Source organism: Tympanuchus pallidicinctus, unplaced genomic scaffold (assembly GCF_026119805.1).
Source record: "Tympanuchus pallidicinctus isolate F22 unplaced genomic scaffold, pur_lepc_1.0 scaffold13, whole genome shotgun sequence".
Taxonomy (NCBI): Eukaryota; Metazoa; Chordata; class Aves; order Galliformes; family Phasianidae; genus Tympanuchus; species Tympanuchus pallidicinctus.
Genome location: NW_026294648.1, coordinates 6,688,041 through 6,706,201, shown reverse-complemented (window position 1 = coordinate 6,706,201; position 18,161 = coordinate 6,688,041). Strand labels below are relative to the sequence as shown.

General features: G+C 45.7%; 1 protein-coding gene and 1 long non-coding RNA gene across 2 annotated transcripts; one reads left to right on the top strand and one right to left on the bottom strand.

Annotated features, from left to right (window-relative positions):
* Positions 1 to 654: 654 nt before the first annotated feature.
* Positions 655 to 4,028, bottom strand: LOC128075746 (uncharacterized). Its single transcript, XR_008204092.1, has 3 exons — positions 3,135 to 4,028; positions 2,492 to 2,680; positions 655 to 1,622 (listed from the first exon to the last, which is right to left on the bottom strand). It is a non-coding gene; the product is annotated as an uncharacterized LOC128075746 (long non-coding RNA).
* Positions 4,029 to 4,195: 167 nt separating this feature from the next.
* UPRT (uracil phosphoribosyltransferase homolog) lies at positions 4,196 to 16,631 on the top strand. Its single transcript, XM_052672732.1, has 7 exons — positions 4,196 to 4,515; positions 6,892 to 6,934; positions 12,130 to 12,199; positions 13,919 to 13,981; positions 14,721 to 14,882; positions 15,578 to 15,676; positions 16,180 to 16,631. The coding sequence occupies exons 1-7, from the start codon at positions 4,226 to 4,228 to the stop codon at positions 16,284 to 16,286; spliced, it is 834 nt and encodes a 277-aa protein (XP_052528692.1). The 5' UTR covers positions 4,196 to 4,225; the 3' UTR covers positions 16,287 to 16,631.
* Positions 16,632 to 18,161: the final 1,530 nt, after the last annotated feature.

Below are 18,161 nucleotides of genomic sequence, written 5' to 3'. Positions count from 1 at the left end.
GCTCACAAAAGATGTTAACTCTCTGTGCACTGGAATGAAATCAGACCTAACTCACAGAGGGTAACCCTCCCCTTGCAGAACTGCTGTCCTGTAGACGGCTGTTAAGGTAAGAAGTTCCTGCAACCACAGACCCACCTGTGGGCAACAGAAGGGTTCCTCATATATGGTTCAAGGAAACAGTATCTGCAAGTTCCTTACACAGTGTTATAGTGAGAGTCAAGCTGATGGCATGCACTGCGCCAGGGGTGAGAACTGGGCTTGTCCAAGCGTGGGGAAGGAAAGGCTGAGGGATTATGCAATTGCTGTCTTCAATTACTTTAAACACACCTATAGAAAAGGTGCCAGATTCTTCCTGCAAGTTCACTGAGAAAGGACAAGAGGCAACAACTGCAAGTCATAACAAGAGAAATTCCAACAAGATGTTGGGGGAGGGAGGAAATTACAGTAAGAATGGTTAAGTTCAAGAGTGAATCAATGAAATCTTAACTCCTGCAGATACTGAGTCTGTAAAACACTGCGATAGGATCACGTTTGTGTGGTGAGCAGAAGAAAGGATTAACTTCATTAGTTGTGCAATGCTAACAGCTGTAGCCTGCATACAGTTTGTCATTTCTTAAAAAAAAAAAAAAAAAAAAAACAACAAAAACAAAACCAAAACAAAACAGTGCTATTCCTCCTCTGAATCTTTACCAGGGAATGTATGGATACAAAATACTTTTATTATTCTTTACTTCATGCTGTCCCCTCATGCAGTTACAAACAAACCAGGTGTATTAAATGGATCACAAACTCAAGATAGAAATGCCAAAAATATACTGACTGTGTATAGCAATCACCAAGAAGAAAATAGGTACATTCAGGCTTCACTGTGCACCTTGTCTTAGTGTGCTGAGAACTGACTTTCAGACACTGAGGGCAATACTGGAGAAAATGTTTAGAAGCACTGTTTTTGCCCATAGCATAAATGAACTTGCCTTCTTAAGGGACTAAATCTCTGCGGTATCTTTCTTCCCTTGCATTTCACATATTGTCTTGTCCTCGGGGGACCAGAAGCATTAACTTTAAATATGAAGCAGACAGTGAAAGTCTGATATACTGACATTAATTACTGGCCATGCAGTGTCACCTAACTAACAGCTTGAATTTTAGAAGTTTCGGTGCCTGGTTAAAAATAAGCACTCAGAGAACAGTAACTAGGATACAGCACAATTTACATGTGTTTGAAATTTGAGTCTTGACAGTTAACTAACCTAAAGTCAAAGAAAAAAAAAACACCAAATCTGACCTGACTGCATGAATGTCAAGAAGATGGAATTTAATATATCATCTTATTAATCCTGTAAAACAGTCCTTTTATAAATAATTCTATGCCTAGTGCACAATCCCTAGAATATGGGTAGACCTTGTTTCTATTTCAATCTCTAGACACACATACTGATTAAGTTAGGCTTCCAATTAAATAACCTCTGACTTCCATTAACACATGCCCTGATCCTTCATTGTACCACTCCAGCTAAGCAGTCACCTGTCTTACCTCTGAAATTCATCAGGCAGGGCTGGCACAGCACGATCTTAGAAAATGTCTTCTCAGGTGGCAGCATGCAGGCACTTGAGATTTTGGCCTAGAAGAGGCAGCATCAAATTGGCAAGCATCAAAATCAATGCTGAGAGCACTTGCCTGAAGGAAAAAACCATACATGTGAACTTTCTTGTGTATTTCATCCCTTGTATGACACTTCTGTTGATGTCAGCAACAAACTCAGTGAAAATGCAATTGGTCTTTAATTATTACAGGTGCTGTATTTCACATGCATCGTGGTAGCAACTCAAGGTCCTTTCCACAAGGATGAAACTCCAAATAATAAACTATCCTTAGGTTCTGTCTCAACAGGTTTATTCATATTAACTTAGATATAATACAGGCACAGTGAAAAGGACTAATGTCTGTGGGTTAGAAATTTATCACACAGAATGGCCCGGGTTGGAAGGGACCTCAAGGTCACGAATCTCCAACCTCCCCCTGCCACAGGCAGGGCCACCAACCTCCCCATTTAATACCAGGCCAGGCTGCCCAGGGCCCCATGCAACCTGGCCTTGAACACGTCCAGGGATGGGGCATCCACAACCTCTCTGGGCAGCTGTTCCAGCACCTCACCACTCTTGTAGTAAAGACTTGAATTTAGTTAGCTGGAAGACTGCCACAATGCCATGATGTGACATGAGGGCAAAACCTGCTGCCCTCTCAGTTTTATGGCACTAGAATGAGCTCCACCTGTGCTGGTGTCAGAGACTTTGCAGTTATGATACTAAGTTTTCAGACTAGTGTCCCATCCTTCCAAGCAGCTTTTACTTGTATCCTCCTTCCCTGACTTGTCTACTTCATAGATCGCAGTTTCCCAACAGAGATACTACTTAGTTAAGTAATAAAGCATTAAATTGTTATAGATAACCCCCAAACATACTGCAAAATGCTTCTTACTCTCTGGCCTACCTTTTGTTTGGGGCCTCTGTGTTTTGCTAGGCTGGATGGCCTGCTACTTGAGACTTTGGCAGCAAGTTATCTCAGCTTAACGGTAAATGGAGTCAAACCAGAGCACAGGAGATACTGCCCTTCTTTTGGCTTTGCCTCTCAAAAAGCTGCTGCTGGTTGCTGCTAGATACATCCGTCTCTCATTTTGCCCTGTAAAACAGAACTAAAAATTACATATATTTCCCACACACGTTTATATATATATCAAATGACAAAAGAAGATGAATTGTTTCTGAAGCCTTGCACAGGGGGAAAAAAAGACTAGAAAATGGTTCATGTAAATCTAACAACTGGTCATTTATATTCAGGCGAAATCCATAGTTGCATGTCCAGCCTTCCCTAAATCATCTGTTTTCATCTCCCAGTTCCTACTGCAGGTTCCAGTTTCCCAGCACTCAGGTCGTCTTTCAGTCTGTTTGCTCTCCAGTGCTGCTCTTCTTTAACAAATGTAAGGGTCCCTGAGTCAGCTCCAAGTCAACCCAACAGAGACTAATACTCCAATCCCCACCACTGAAAGTTCTGTCTGCTATCTAGGTTCCATTTTCATAGTGACCTTTGCCAATACTCACAGCGACGTATCTATAGGTACACTAAGTGAACGTACACGAACGTTTGTTGGAGCAGATGGCTTCGCAGGCTGTTGCAATCCTTCCACCTTCTTATCAGCTTTGTCTTCTGTTCTCTCTGAGCTACATTTTCAAGTCAGCTGCAATCCCACAGTAAGTTCTCGTTAAGTGTTGTTGTTTCAGCTCTGCAGAGTTCCTGCAGGTTTGGTTATCTGTTAACTAGACTGACAAGTTAATTAAGATGTGCCAAAACTTTGATTTTTATTTTTATTTATTTATTTATTTTTTTAAATCCCCTTCTCCTAACAGACACCTGCCTACAAAATTACTGATATCCATCCCTTAATTGCTGCAGGATCAGTGCTCGAGTCAAACGAGAGGTGTGTGTTTGTGCCTCCTCCGGGCTCTGCCACATCTCCACCAGCAGCAGCCCCTGCCTGGAGCTCACACGAGCACACCATTCCCCCCACTAAGAAGGGCATCACTGAGCCCAAGCTGTTTCCATTCTGCCACACGACTTCTGCACCAGCTTAGCACAGAATTTCTCATAGCTTTCCCACTCACCAGAAAGGTTCCCGACGCAGGGACAATAGCAAGTACGGGTGAAGAAAGCACGGGACACAGCGCAATCAGCGCTTCATATTTAGAACCCGGCAAGGCCCGTGCGAACACACGGAGCAGCAGAGGCTCACTTAGGCTTTGCTCAGCGCACCCGCACGGAACCAGCGAGCGGTTCGTTCCCCCGCTGCAGCCCGCACGCCCGCGGTCGGCCGGGAGCTGAGGGCAGGGCTCTGCTGAGGGCAGGGCTGAGCCGCCCCAGGGCAACGCTTTAAGTAGAGCCGCAAAGGGCCCGAGCACACGCTAAGAAACGTTCCTCCAGGAACCGCAACCCACGCGGCCCTCGTCCCACAGCGCGGCATTACAGAACCGCCCGCCACGGCCACCGCCGCACCGCCGCCCCCAGCTCGGCAGCGCCCCGCACCACCATGAGCGACGGCGGCGGCAGCCAACGGGAGGAGGCGGTGGGCGGGCCGTTCCCCCGTCCCCGCCCCTCGGCGGCGGCGCAGCGGGGCCGGCGCGGCGCGGCGCGTGGCGGCCACGGTCGGCGCGGGGGAGGGGGCCCCGGCGCATGGAGGCGATGCCGTGCCACAACCAGCGGCTCGGCGCGGCCGGCGGCCCGCGGCCCCAGGACGAGCAGACGGCGCCGGCGGGCGGCTGCTCCCGGCTGATCCGTTTCGCCGAGCCCTCCGAGGGCAGCGGCAGCGGCAGCCCCAGCCCGGACAGCAGCAGCGCCAGCAACGGGGCGGCGGCGGTCCCCAGCCCAGCGGCGGAGGAGTGCGCGTCGCCGCTCGGAGCGCAGCTGAAGCTGCTGCCCATGAACGATCAGATCCGGGAGCTGCAGACCATCATCAGGGACAAGTGAGCGGCCCCGCGGGGCTGGGACGGAGACGGGGACGGAGACGGGGGTGGGGTCGTACCCGCGCTCCCCCCGGGCGGCCCCGTCCGGCGGAGCCGTTCGGAGGGCCGCGTGCTCCCGGCGGGGCTCCCGCGGCGCTGCGCAGCGCCTCCCGCGCGGCCATTGCGGTGACGTGCCGCGGGGCGGGGGCGGCCGTTCCCCGACGCCGTGTGGCGGCGCCGCGTTCCCGGCAGCTCCGGGCGGGGCCGTCGCCCGCGCGCCCCGCGTCGCATCCTTGCTCCCGGCGCTCTCCCACCGTTCCGGCAGCTCCCGCAGGATGCTCGCCGCTCCGGCCGCTCGGGGAGCGCCGCCCTTTAACTGACGGCCGGCCCGCTCCGCCCCCGGCCGTGAGCCCCCCGTTCCAAACCAGAAGAGCAAAAATGAATGCAAAATGGTGCCCCTGTGCCGAATGTGCAAAGTGAGGTGCTCAGGACATGGTGATTCAGTGCGCCGTGCTCGGCTGCCCTGGCAGTGGGAGTGTACCTCCCTTGGTCACGTCTGTATCTGCTCGGCACATGGAAGGTGATACTATAGTGTATTAAATTTAGCGTGCAACGTAAGACAAACATACATAGCGGGCATCTATTAAAAGCACGATTTGCCCGCTGTGATGCGAGCACCACCACTGGACCCAGAGGTGAGCAGCGTGGGTTGGCAACGTTCAGGTTCAGAATGAGCCCTTGTGCCCTGCATCCTGCTGCCTGCTGATGTCAGCAAAGCTCACACCGCACGGCCGTGCTTCTGCCCCTCATTTTTTCTGGCCACCAGAAATTAACACCTTTATGATATGAGGTTTGAAATCTGGTGACAGCTTTCCAGCTGCAGCTGCACAAAGGCTCTGTCGTTTTCATAATTATTTGGGTCTCATTTTTGTGCATGCCTCTGCAGTTCTGTGTTGTCTTTCGTCCCTTCAAAGCCGGGCACAGCTGGCTAAGGCGGCTCTGTGAACCGGCTGTGAGAGCATCCAAGTCTCTCTGCAAGGTCAGGGTAACTAAAGCCTGGTATCTTGTATTCATTCATAGCGTTCATTCTGAATGTGCATCGCTTTGCAAACAAAGGTGTGACACAGGTGTTTCCACCCTTAAGTGGAATTTAGGTAAATTTTCTGAAATGCCACAGTCCAGTCTGGAGAAAACTCATAATACACCACCTGCACTCCTTGCTACTTGCTGTTAGTTTTCTGGGTTTGCGCTCACTACTATTGGGAATATGAATCCCTTTCAAAATCCTAACAGAAGCATTTTATATGATGGCTAGGCTTGTCTTGTTTGGTGGGTTTTGTTTGAGTACTGGTTCCGATTAAGTCAAAGAAGGAGAAAATTAGACAGAGCCTGTCATTCCTGGAAAGAACAAAAAGAGTAACAAGCAGCATTTGAAATAATGAATAACATGTAGTGCACAAGGAGAAAGATGAGGCTGCCAGTCTGCTTCAGACTGTCTTCTAGCATGGCTAGCTGTGTGTGCACAGGGACTGGGCATGCAGACGTCTTGGCTTTCACTCACATGAACATAAGATGTTGCAGAACCTTGGGGTTTGAGTGCACAACTCTCTGTACAGTGTATTAGGGTATCATAGTTTGACAGTGAGAAGGGTGTAACTGCTGTGCATGTGATGTTAATTTAGAGGATTTTTGTAAGGCCAATAGACTGTAAACATCGGCTCCTTGACCACAACGTCTTGACATGGGAAGCAAGGTGTTAAAACTTGGTCTTACTTCTCTCTAGCTTTCAACGTGGCATATTTGCACAGTGTGCAGCAGGAAGAGGTGAGCCCATTCTTCCTGTCTTCTGAATGGGCCAGAAGCCAAGCAGGCACGTTGGCAAGAAGTTTCATCCAAGCTGTAGGCCAGCAGAGAGGTGTTTTTGTGGTGGTATTTGTGCATCCCTGCTCATTTAGTCTCAAGTTCACTGGTCTAATCTTATGTTTTCGTTGTCCCATGGTTTCAGTGATGTAAGAGCAAGCGAAGCAAAGATCTCCTGCTTAAAGATGCGGAACATTTATCAGGCTGCTGAGATCTGAGCTTCTGAGGTGCTGGAGCTGAGCTGGAACAACCACCAGAATATCAGCCTTATGTTTTCATGCTTTAATTGCTGCTTACACAGTGCAGCAGCATTGCCAGCAGAAAGAGGCCAGGCCCTCGGTAGTTTCCAGCCCCTCAGCTTCCTCCACCCACCACAAAACCCATGAAGCAGGATCTCTGCAGGATGAAGTTGGAATCCAGCAGGAAACTTTTATATAAACTGTCCCTGGAATATACTGTCCTTGAAGAACTGCCATAATTAAGCAATATCCTTAAAATTATTCCCCGATTTAAAACAGAAATTGTTCCCTTTTTCAGGACAGCCAGTAGAGGAGACTTCGTGTTTTCTGCTGATCGTCTGGTAGGTGAAGCATTTCTTCTTCTTGGTGTTGTGCTTTGTAACTGATAAAATGGATCTTTCAGGCAAGAATAATGGTGTGAGAGGAACTTCTCCAAACTGGAAACTGCTACTGGGCTGCAACGTTCTAAAGGACTTCTGTTCCTTGTTACAGACTCGTCTCAGAGGGTTCCAGAAACTGTTGATACCAAGTACAACTGCCTTAGGACAGCAAGAAGTAGCAATAAGAGAAGACTGTTTAAAAAGAGATGCGCAGAGGCTAAAGATAGCTCGGCGTTAGTGTGAAAAAGCACTTCTGATCTTGTGAACAGATCTGTACCATTTCCTGCAGTCTAGATATTAGCAACTGACTGCATGCAGAAGTGCCTCCTGGCACATATGTGTGAGATGAGCCGCCCTGTGTGCACCCACACTGGGCATCTGCCTTTAACCATGGGGTAGATACTGGCAGAGAGAAAGCAGTTTGAAGGTTGTGTGTATTGTAGGAAGTCAGAACAAAGATTGTTGGAATGCAACATTTATCTCGTGTAAATTAGGTGCTTACAACACCCACTCCCACACCTATACTGGTATTCCTGAGGGTTTCCTGTTTGCAGATGCACACTCATTAATGAGAAAAGCCTTTCTTTCCTCCTCTAACAAAGATCAGTTCAGGGAGCATTCAGCATCTACCAACACCAAACCAGACAGGTTTAGCCCAATCTTAATCCATGCCTGATCTTGGCTTGCTCAGGGCTTCCCTGTGCCCACAGCTGAAGGCTGTGACCGCAGCACGTTTTATCGCTGCAGCTTTTCTAGCTTTCCCCTCTACTTTTCCCTTCTTGAGGATGTTTCTGACATTCCCATTCTCCAGGAACAGTAAAGGCCCAAGCCAACAAAACTCATCCCTGTAACTGCTGGATCAAGTCACCAACTGGAGCATCCTTCTTTGCCAATAGTGCTTCATAAGGAACAGGCAGAAAGTCACAGTCCCAGCTTTGTTCTGTGCCAGCAGTTCTCAGCAGACACTGTTTAAATAGACATAATGTCCTTCGTGCTGTCGAACAAGTTGGAACAGCACAGGAAACATCCACAGCTTGTGAAAGTCTGAGCTCAAGTGTGGGTCATCCTTCCTGTTTTTTTTTTGTTTTGTTTTGTTTTGTTTATTTTGTGGCTTTAACTTCTTCATTTGCTCAAATGTGTGAATAAGATGAAGAAAGCCAACAAAGGCCAACATCAGCAATGCCACACGTTTAAAGGGTACAGATCTCCAGTCCGGGTGCCAGGCCCCTTCCCATTGAGTACTGCTGTCAGTAGGGGTTTCTGGCTAATGTTCTCATTTTACCTCCCACTGGGTTCCCACCACATAAGAACAGCCCTTCCTGTCAACTTTAACGTTGGTGCAGAAGGAAAATGAGAATAAAATTAAGCTTGCTGCTAGCTGGCAGTTGCTAGTGGGAAGTATTTTGTAAGGTGACTTCAGGAAGAGGGCTTAAGGAGTAATTTTAAAGGTGATGGATTGATAGTGGTAGAATTTTTTTCTTTTGCCAGTTTCTTACAGAAGGGGATGGCATGTAAGAAATATTCAAAGATACTTGGAGTACAGGTTAGCAAATGGCTTCTGAAACTGACTGCCAGTGTTGAGGTCCTGCAGCTGCAAGGGAGAGGTTAAAGTCTTGAGGAAGACAACCCATCTTGTGTCTGTGAGGGAGAAGCAGGTGAGGGAAGGAAGCCTCTAGCGCAGGAAATGATCAGTCATTGTAACCTGTGGTAAGAGATAGCTGAGTAGAGTGCCCTGAAGGTGCTGCATGATTGTGCTGAGCTCTCAGACCTGTGCTGCCCCGCAGCCACACATTGCACAAGCACAAGCGTTTTGTTGATGACACCCATGCAGGATTTCTGTAGAGCTAGTGAGATTCTCACTAAGCCTGAAGCATTTTTACTGAGACACTTAAGAATTTTTTTATGAGGTCTTGGTGGGAGGTACCCAATAAACTGGGTCCAGTCAGATGAGTGAGTGCTGCATACAGCTGAGCGGGAGCTATAGCAATGTGCTGTGGACTAAAAGAGCCAGTAACAGGATGAGGAGACGTCTCCCAGAGACAGGATGTCCTATGTTCAGTTTTTGGCAACGACTGAGCAAAACTGACTTGACATTCAGGGAGGTATTTGTCACCTGCGCTGCCCTGCAGCCCCCAGCTCACAGCACTGCAGTGCTTTTCTGCAGAGGGCAGCATGCAGATTGTTTGGTTTTGGGGCCTGGGAGAGGAGTTGGTTCCTTCCAGCAGCAATGTGTGGTGCCGAATGGGTCACCTCACCTTCCTGCCCACCTCTCCCCATAGCAAGGGTGTGTGATGCACACTTTGAAAATGGTTTGAAATCCTGAGGTGAGAAGAGGTGTATAAACATGGAATGATACCGACAGTCCTGCTGTTCTGCCTTCCTTCAGCTTCTGAGAAAAACTGCAGCATAAGGGGTAGAGGATTCTCTTAGAAATCACTCTTATCTAAGAAATCAGTGCAGTTATCACCTACAATGCAGTTAGACTACTGTCCTCCCACCAATTAGGAGAAGGTTATGTTGGCTACTCCAGTATTTAGGTCAGTTGGAAGGGACTTTCAAAGGTTGTCACCCAGTCCAAATGAAGCTTTAAAAATGATTTTTTTTTAGTTGATTTAAATTCTAATTTACTGGAATTCCACTGCTTTGCTTTTCTCAAAACTGCAGGCAGGCATAAGAACTGTGAGGCCTAACTGCTCCAGGTTACAGGTATCTTTTGGGGTGTCTCTTCCAAGGTTTGTCTGCTCAGAGCCTCACCATCCCTACCTGCACTGGGCCTGGTTGCCTTATGTAGCAACTGCACCTCTTCTAAATGCCAGTATGATCAACCTGCTTTCTCTGGTTGCCTAAATCCAAATTCCTCTGCTCATGGACCCTGAAGGACTGGTCAAGCCTGATTTCTTCAGTGGTATTTAAGTGTGGTAAGGTGACTTTATTCATGTGCTTAATTGGCCAAGAAAGGGCAAGTTCACAAACATTTTAACATCCTCAAGGTGTTTGTGTGGCAGTTAGCTGAAACTCCTGTCTGTTATAAGCTCTGGCTTTTGCTAGCAGTTTTAACAGGTCTGCTAATGAAGACTGAAAGCAAACAGTATTTTCCTTGCTTACTGCAGAGGCAGTCTTAAGTATGTAATTGTAATTAAATGAGCACATTGATTATATAGTTTTGTGTATCAGCATTAAATGCATAAACAGAATTTTGTAAGCCTTGACATTTTAGTGACAATTGAACACTTGTTTTAGTTCCCTCACTCCCTCCAAAATAAACCTTTCTGTTTTCCTTGTTATTGCTAACTTTTACTCATGGTTTTAATATCTGGTCAAACTCCTCCACACTGGGACCAAAGCTTCACCTCTCCCTGCTCTTGTGGGGCTGTAGCAGTACATGCTCAGCTTCTGCTTCTGAGCAATGGCAGCCACATGGGGGGAGCAGAGCTGCTGGACATTTCATTACAGGGAGAAGAGGTGGAGATTATTGTAGCTCAGTGTGAGGGCAGCAGAAAGTGTAGCACAAACATAAAGTTTTATCAGCACCAACAAGTTAACAAAAGAGTCCTCCCAGCCTCTTCATAAAACATTGATACATGTAGTAAAAACAAGGAGATTTGTAATCTGACTGTAGACCTACACTAGTTCATCTGCCAAAAGTTTGCAGTAATGCGGACCGATGCCAGCCCTGTCAACAAGAAAGCAGTATGGGAAAAAAGTTTCTTCCAAACCTGACTCGGGAAATGTACCAGAAACCTGAAATTAAATGAAGGATGTCTTGGTTTATGCAAGATGTCTGTCAGTTGTAGAACACTGGTGCCTTCCATTTGTGAATTACAGTGTCCAGAACTGACTGAAGCAACAAGTCTGCTTTCAGACAGGAGTATGATGGGAAGCTGCCTTCCCTTCATGGAAAAAAAGTGGGCCGACACTGCAGAAGGGCCCGCTTCCTATGTGCAGTTTGCATCAGTGAAAGCAGTGGTTGAGTTACCTGGCTAAACTTGTGAACTGCTCTTCTGCTCCTTGTAGATGTGAATTGAACCCCTTCACTGGCTCTGCCTACTGCCTCTGAACACGGCTGTCACAAACTCACCCCTGAAAAAAGAAACCTGCCATACTAAAATTGCTAAAAACACCTTCAAGGCTGGATTTTAGTTTAAGGGACCTTTTCTAGTTCCTCGTGTTGTATGTGTGTGTGCTAAGAACTGGGGTGGGATGGAAGAACAGAGGAATCCTTCTGGTCTGGGCTGTTTCAGGAGCGCTGTCTGAAGCGAGCGGTGTACTCGTTCAGTCCCAGGAGCAGTCACCTCATTTCTGCCATTACACAGTGACTTTTGCTTTAATAGATTTCTCTGGCATGGCAGCAGCTCTCTTTGAGCAGTTCTGGCCTACGAATCTTTGGCTCACTAGCAGAGAGAATTTTCTACATCTGTAATTCCCAGAGCATCTTTCATGGGCTGTCATTCTGGGCCCAGATGAGCACGTTTCAGTGCCTCTGCCTGAATACAGCTGCAAGTTCTCTGGCCTCTGGAGGGATGTGTGACTTACTTACAAACTCTGTTTCCAGCAGAGCTGTCTCTGCTGCACTTGGGCCATCCATAAAGCATGGAAGCACAGCTGCTTGGCAGTGCACTCGTAACCACAGGTGCCAGAAGGAAAGGGTGGTAAAGAGACTTGTTTTTGGGCACTTGGTGGTGTATTTACATTGCTACAGTTCCCTTGCCTGTCCTGGGCAGCCCCACTGCAGTTGCTGCACAGAAATGTGGATGTAGTTTGGAGCATAGCTGATGGGGAACTTAAGGGGGAATTTTCCTTTTTTTTGCAGTAGTATTTTCTATGAGCAAAGTGGAAGTTCACATTGGTGGTTCATCAGCACTGGTGGAAGATTGGTCCCTCATGCCTTTATCTGCCAGGTAGAAAACAAGTCAGTTTTATCACGTCATTACTGATGAATGCTCCTCCTGCCAGTTTTGTTTCTCAGTGCTTTCATTTGATTTGTGCACATACACACACATTGCTCCGAAAATGTCCTTTAAATCAGTCCCTATCTATTAGTAAAAGAGGGTTTTTTTGGCCGTGAGGTGTTCATCGAGTTCTTGCGAAAACAGCTAGCATTTCTTATCTTCATAGATAACAGATCCCTTCAAGCTGTTTTTTTTCTGGTTCTACAGATCAGACTCGTGGTTGAAGAGGGACTGAATCAATTGCCATACACAGAATGCACAGTGACCACTCCAACAGGTATGTGGGAAATTACTCCTCTGCCCAGCAGGACTGGAGGTGGAAGCTTAATCAATGTAACAAAGCACAGAACTATTACAGAAGGCTTGAACAATTTAACATTCAGTTAGAGTACAGAGTTAAGGCCCCTTCAAGGTATTAAAAAAAGCTAGAAAATGCGTAACAACACAGCTGAACAGAACACAGCCGTATAATTATCTTACTAAGGCTTTAAATTGGTCTTGCAAAACTGCAATGAAAATTTCCCGTTGTATATGCACTATCACTTTACTTGCCCACATTGTAATGCTGAATTAAAACTGCTGACGTTTCACAAAGTACTCTACACAAGTGATTTTACCTTGTCAGCCTAAATCTGCCCTGTTGCAACAGGGAGCCAGCTGGGAGTGATGGTAAGCAGGAAATAAAAAGTGGCCGTGTTCACATAAGAGGAAACTCACTGCAGTACTTTTGGTTTGCTCCTATTAACTGTAAAGATGCAGAAGAGGTTGCAGATACTCAGGTAGCAGAGCTGCTGCTTACTACGTGTCAACCACTCCAATACATGCTCTGAGCCTGTGGTACTGCTGTAAGAGAGGTACTGCACCAGGTGAGTCCTCCTCTCCCTGAGGGTTTCACTGGTATTTATTCAGGCTGAGAGCAGCTCTGTATATTGGTGCGGTCTTCCCCTCTATCCTGCACAATAAATCATCTGCATTGTTTATCCTACTTCTAGTTACAGAAAAGATGGGCTGAAAGCACTCCATTTGAAGCTGGCTAAAGTGTAGGAAAGAACTCAGAAAGGCAAAGTCACTTACCTTTGCTCATTTTAAAGTAGGTCAGCAGCTACTTCTCAAGCATTGGCTTCACATCTTTTCCAGGTCAGCTGGTGACAGGTAGTTCAATGCCCGTCAGCTTGTCTGCATTACACAGTCTGACTGGCAGTACCCCTGCAAGTAACACCATTCTGAAGCTCAGTGCTTCTTCAGGGGGCTGCTTGCCTGGCTGTGGGCAGCGAGCAGCTTGGACCTTGCTGTCTGGCCACAAGTCACGCCAGTGAAGAAGCTGTGTTCTGCCATCATTCCTGGCCACACCATCGAGTCTTACCCTCTGACACCATGTCAGCTCTCTGTTGGTGTGGTAGCCCTTCTGCTCAATAGCTGTACCTGGTGAGGAAGCTGAGAGGGCCTCAGATGTGCCAACTCCACGAGGAACAGTGCCTTGGAAATCCAAACACTTATGTATGAATTCTTGCTCACCTATAGTGAACTCTTTTCCTCCAAGTATTTGTAAGTTGCTGTCAGCATAGCAATTACTATTCTTTAAAGCTCAAAAACAGAACGTCCCTCAAGTCCATTAATTAAATACTCTTGCATCTCCTTTAAAGGAGCCTTTGGACTTTTCAGGCAGGCATGGGAACATGCAGAGTCCATATGTAACATTGCCACATTCTTCACAGCAATGCCACTTCTGAAGCAATTTACAAGTAAAGAAAGCACAAATTTTTTAGTAGTTTTTGGTCCTGTTCCCATTGTTGGAGGACTGCAGGGTGTGGTGTGCAGATTGGCTCATGCCAGTTGTTGAGATACATGGAGCTCAGCACTGTCCCCTCGGTATGTGGGGGCATCTCCCTTCCATTCACACCAGGGTCACTTAAAATAGCGTGCCCTGAAAGGGCACCAGGAAGGGACAGAAGGGAGCAATCATTGCCACTGACATTTGGTTTCTTTCCTCTCCTAGGATACAAGTATGAAGGAGTGAAATTTGAAAAGGGAAACTGTGGAGTCAGCATAATGAGAAGTGGTAGGCAGATTTTGGTTGTTGAATGAGTACGAGTTATACATCTCTAAAACCTGTAAGCAACTTCTTTTTGAAAAAGTGCAACCACACTTCTCTGCAAACAGTTTCAGCTAAACCTGCCAGTTACCATTCTTTCTTAGGTGTTCTTGATCACAGAATGTCAAGTAATGTTTCCTCAATATTTTATCAAATAACTGCAGCAGATTTCATCTTACTTCTTTTCTAACAACTCTCCTTCCTTGTTTGTTTCTGATTTTTTCCTCCTCAAAAATAGCTCTCCAGATGAGTTGTGCTCAGTGATGACAGGGACAGTATTATTGTGTTTGAAACTTTGGGAATCCCCACAGGTTCCCGTGCTGCTCTTCTGCACTGCAGTGTCTCTGGGCAAAGCTCAAAGGTGTTTTCCAAACCACGTGTAAATTATGACGCAGTTTGTTTTGATGTTTCCACCTTGAAAACCTGCTTAGCACTTGTACAGAGATGCACTAGTATGAACTCATGAGATGAGATACTAGATGTACATGAGAACACTAACACCTGGGAACTAAGTAACACTGAACAGACTTTTTCTGTCTAAACAGAGGAAAATAAAATAGCTTACAGTCTTTTAAAAACTTGGAACCAAGAAAAGCTCCTTTTGGGAGCCCTCCATCGATACAGTATTGGGGCTGTGTTGCTTAACTGTAGCATCTTGTAGCTGTGCTCTTCCTTAGCACATAACAGTTTTTCCTGCTGTTTTGAGGCGAAGCCATGGAACAAGGTTTACGGGACTGCTGTAGATCAATCCGCATCGGAAAGATCCTCATACAGAGCGACGAGGAAACTCAGAGAGCAAAAGTGTACTATGCTAAGTTTCCACCAGACATTTACAGGAGAAAAGTTCTTCTTATGTACCCAATACTAAGTAAGTATCCGCGTTATGTATGGCTGGGCTTGCCTGAGCAGCGACGGTTCTGTATTTTAAAGAAAGTTTCTGAATTTCAGGGGCTTTTATTGTAGTGTGGTTTGATTTAGGTGACAGAGCAGGGATTTGGTCGGCCTGCATTAACGTGACTGCAGAAATCAGTTGGGTACGGCTGAGTGGGAGAAAGGCTGATGCATTACAGTCTGATGGCAACATTTAGAAAACTCAATTTCTGTGAGAAAAGATTCCTTACAGTATTTTTGTTACACTATTAAAAGAGTTTTTTGATGAATACTCTAATTCTAAATTATTTTAAAATTAAATGCAATTAAAAATGTATCAGGACATCATCAGGATGAAGTAACTTTTCCAGTTTAAGATATAATTCTGTTCGTGCACACGGAGCTCTTAATTGCTATTTTAGATGAGTGTTCCTGCCTCAGGGCTCTAATAAAATCCACTGACTTCAGCATTTAAGACCCGGTACAGTCAGTTATTTTAATGTAGAGATGAAGTTCCTTTGTCAGGAGACCAAAGTCTTCTATAATTAGTGCTTGTGAAGTGATCTGGTCGCCCAGTGGGAAAGGACAGCATCTGCACTCAGCCACACACCAGCACTAATGCAGACAACTAACCTCAGCTGGCTTAGGGTGAGTGCTTCAAACAGGAGAAAATCTTCCTTTTTCTTCTTTTAGGTACTGGTAATACTGTAATTGAGGCTGTAAAAGTTCTTATAGAACATGGCGTACAACCAAGTGTCATTATCCTGCTAAGCCTATTCTCCACACCTCACGGTAAGTTGAGGGGCTGTGAGGGGCAGAAGAGGGAGAACAGGTACATTTAAGTGAGGATTCCTAAAGCCTGTGCATTCCTACAAGCACAGACTGCAGCACTGCCACCAGGTAATGCAAACCTTCCTGCTGCTCTAAAGCACAGGAGCCCACGGATTGCATTGGGCTGGTCTGCCAGCTGTTTGTGTGAAGTAGGAACATGGATCTTGTGGGTCCTCCTAAAAATTGGCCACGGCAGAGATTGCTATCAAAAATCAACTGCGCTGTAACCACAGTGGTGATCAGATTGGAAGTTACATGTGTGGTAAAGAAGATTAAAATCAAATAAGAAAACCCAGAACAGTGCACAGCATTTTGCAATTGTAGGCAGTCAGCGAAGGCAGAAATGAGACGGAAGAACAGAGGCAGAGCCATCCACACAATTCTGCTTATCATGATTTAACAGGTGGGGCTGAAATACAGCTGTAGTGCCACGTTCATTACTGCCTTTCTCTTTCTCTCAAAAGGTGCCAAATCTATTATCCAGGAATTCCCAGAGATCACAATTTTAACTACAGAAGTTCATCCAGTTGCACCAACACACTTTGGACAGAAGTATTTTGGAACGGACTGACACACTTGGAACAAACTGATAATGACTGTATGATATTACATAAGAGGTTTTGGGGTATTTTTTTTTTCTACATTTTATTATTATTTCTAGCAGAGTTGGTTGAGGGCACGTTTAAAAATCTCTTTGGCCAAAGGGGGAAATACTTGACCTAGATTACTTCTTGTTGGTTACTGCTCCAACACAGAACCAAGTGCAGTAACAAACACCAAATCATGGCAAAGTCAAGCATCTTCATGTTGTACTTGCATAAACTGCTACACTCTCTGCTTTAATTTATTTATTCTTCTATAGCCTGTTTTGTGGCTGCTTGCAAGAGCAAAATAAAACAATTATGTGATCAAGGTGTACGCTTCGTTCTAGTGCTGATGTTTCCATCGCTCCAGGTTGGCCAGCACAGCCACTCTCATTACTTGAGAATGATGGGTGCACTTGGAACTCACTGTAATCTTTAGCAGCCACGTTGCACTCCTGGCAGTTTTCATTTGGATGGTGGCCAAAACTAAAAGATAAACACCTCTGAATTTTGATCTCTGTGTATTACTTTCAGAAGTAGGACATCTGCAGCTGTCTTGATCAGTGGTACTGAAATAATAATCTTCCTGTTGCTGTCCGTGTGCCCTGTCTGCAAATGAGGTGGGAATTAAGAATGGGAGAAGCACTATTTACAGAAATTCTACTTCTACGGTGCTGAAGTTTTTCTTCTTAAAACATCTGTGGTTCAGTCTGTCTCACCAACCCTTCTACAGAAATGTGAACTGGCAAAAAGTTGGGTTCAGAGAGCAGCAGGGCTCAAAGTCAAAAGAGAGATGCGGCCCCCTTTGATTTGCACTCTTCCAAAACATTCAGGGCAGGCTGTATGAATCAGATTAGACATTCATCTATTTGCCAACTCTGTCCTTCTGATCTGTGGCAGTAAGCACAAAATATGCAGCAAGTCAACTAGCTAGCATCTCATTTTAATCTAACTTTGAAAAACGGACAGATCAAAACAACACAGTCTGTTACTCCTGTTACAAATGTCCATCTTCTAGGAAATGCAGGATTATACTGCGCCCTCACAAGCCCATCACAAGCAGGTGCTTCTTACTTCTTGTCAAATGGCTGAAGGTAAGCATCCCACTGAGTGGCCTGGCTGCTCCAAACAGCGCTGCTAAGACAAGGAGGCAGGATTCTCTGAATCCTTTTCTTGGTACAAATGAGCCTTCTCTACTCAATAATAATTCCAGTTAATTAAAGTTGTGTAAGGCTTCCAGAGATAGCCAGTGCTCGAGGGAAAACATTGTAAGACCTAGGAAATAAGAATTCACAAGTATAATAAATTAACCAAAAATGGTTTTAATGCAGTCCTTGCCTGCGATACAGTATAAACCATGCAGGCTTTCTAGTATAAACCATAATAGAAAATGACAAAGCAGAATGTACAGTACATTCACCTGTAGAAACCATACAAACACGTGGAAAATGCTAGTGAAACATACACAAAACAATCATATTAAAGACATTTGTTGGACAGTAAAAACAAGTATCCAAAGCTTTTGTAAAAACCCCTTTGATATCAAAAGTATCAATGCTGGCAACAGCATTAAACTCCTGAACTCTACACTAAACATCCACATGCTGCCAGCAGGCTGTTTGCAACGTTCCCTGGAAAACATTTGCTTTCTACAAAATTAAGGGATCAAACCACAAAGCTCTGAGTGTCATTCCATTATTGAACAGAATAGTGTTAGCTATGCAGATCTTACAGGCTCAGGATTTTTATAAATACCAACACCAGGCCATACTGGTTACCTCCCAAGCAACTGAAAGCAATAAATCAATAAAAGGAAGTTTATTATACTGTTCCAAATAATTCAGCAGCTATTGGCACAGAGC

Excerpts from the sequence above, each read along its gene's own strand:
- UPRT (XM_052672732.1), top strand. The coding sequence starts at position 4,226 with ATGGAGGCGATGCCGTGCCACAACCAGCGGCTCGGCGCGGCCGGCGGC. Across the intron at positions 4,516-6,891 it reads CAGACCATCATCAGGGACAA|GACAGCCAGTAGAGGAGACT; the intron begins GTGAGCGGCCCC and ends TCCCTTTTTCAG. Across the intron at positions 13,982-14,720 it reads AGTCAGCATAATGAGAAGTG|GCGAAGCCATGGAACAAGGT; the intron begins GTAGGCAGATTT and ends TGCTGTTTTGAG.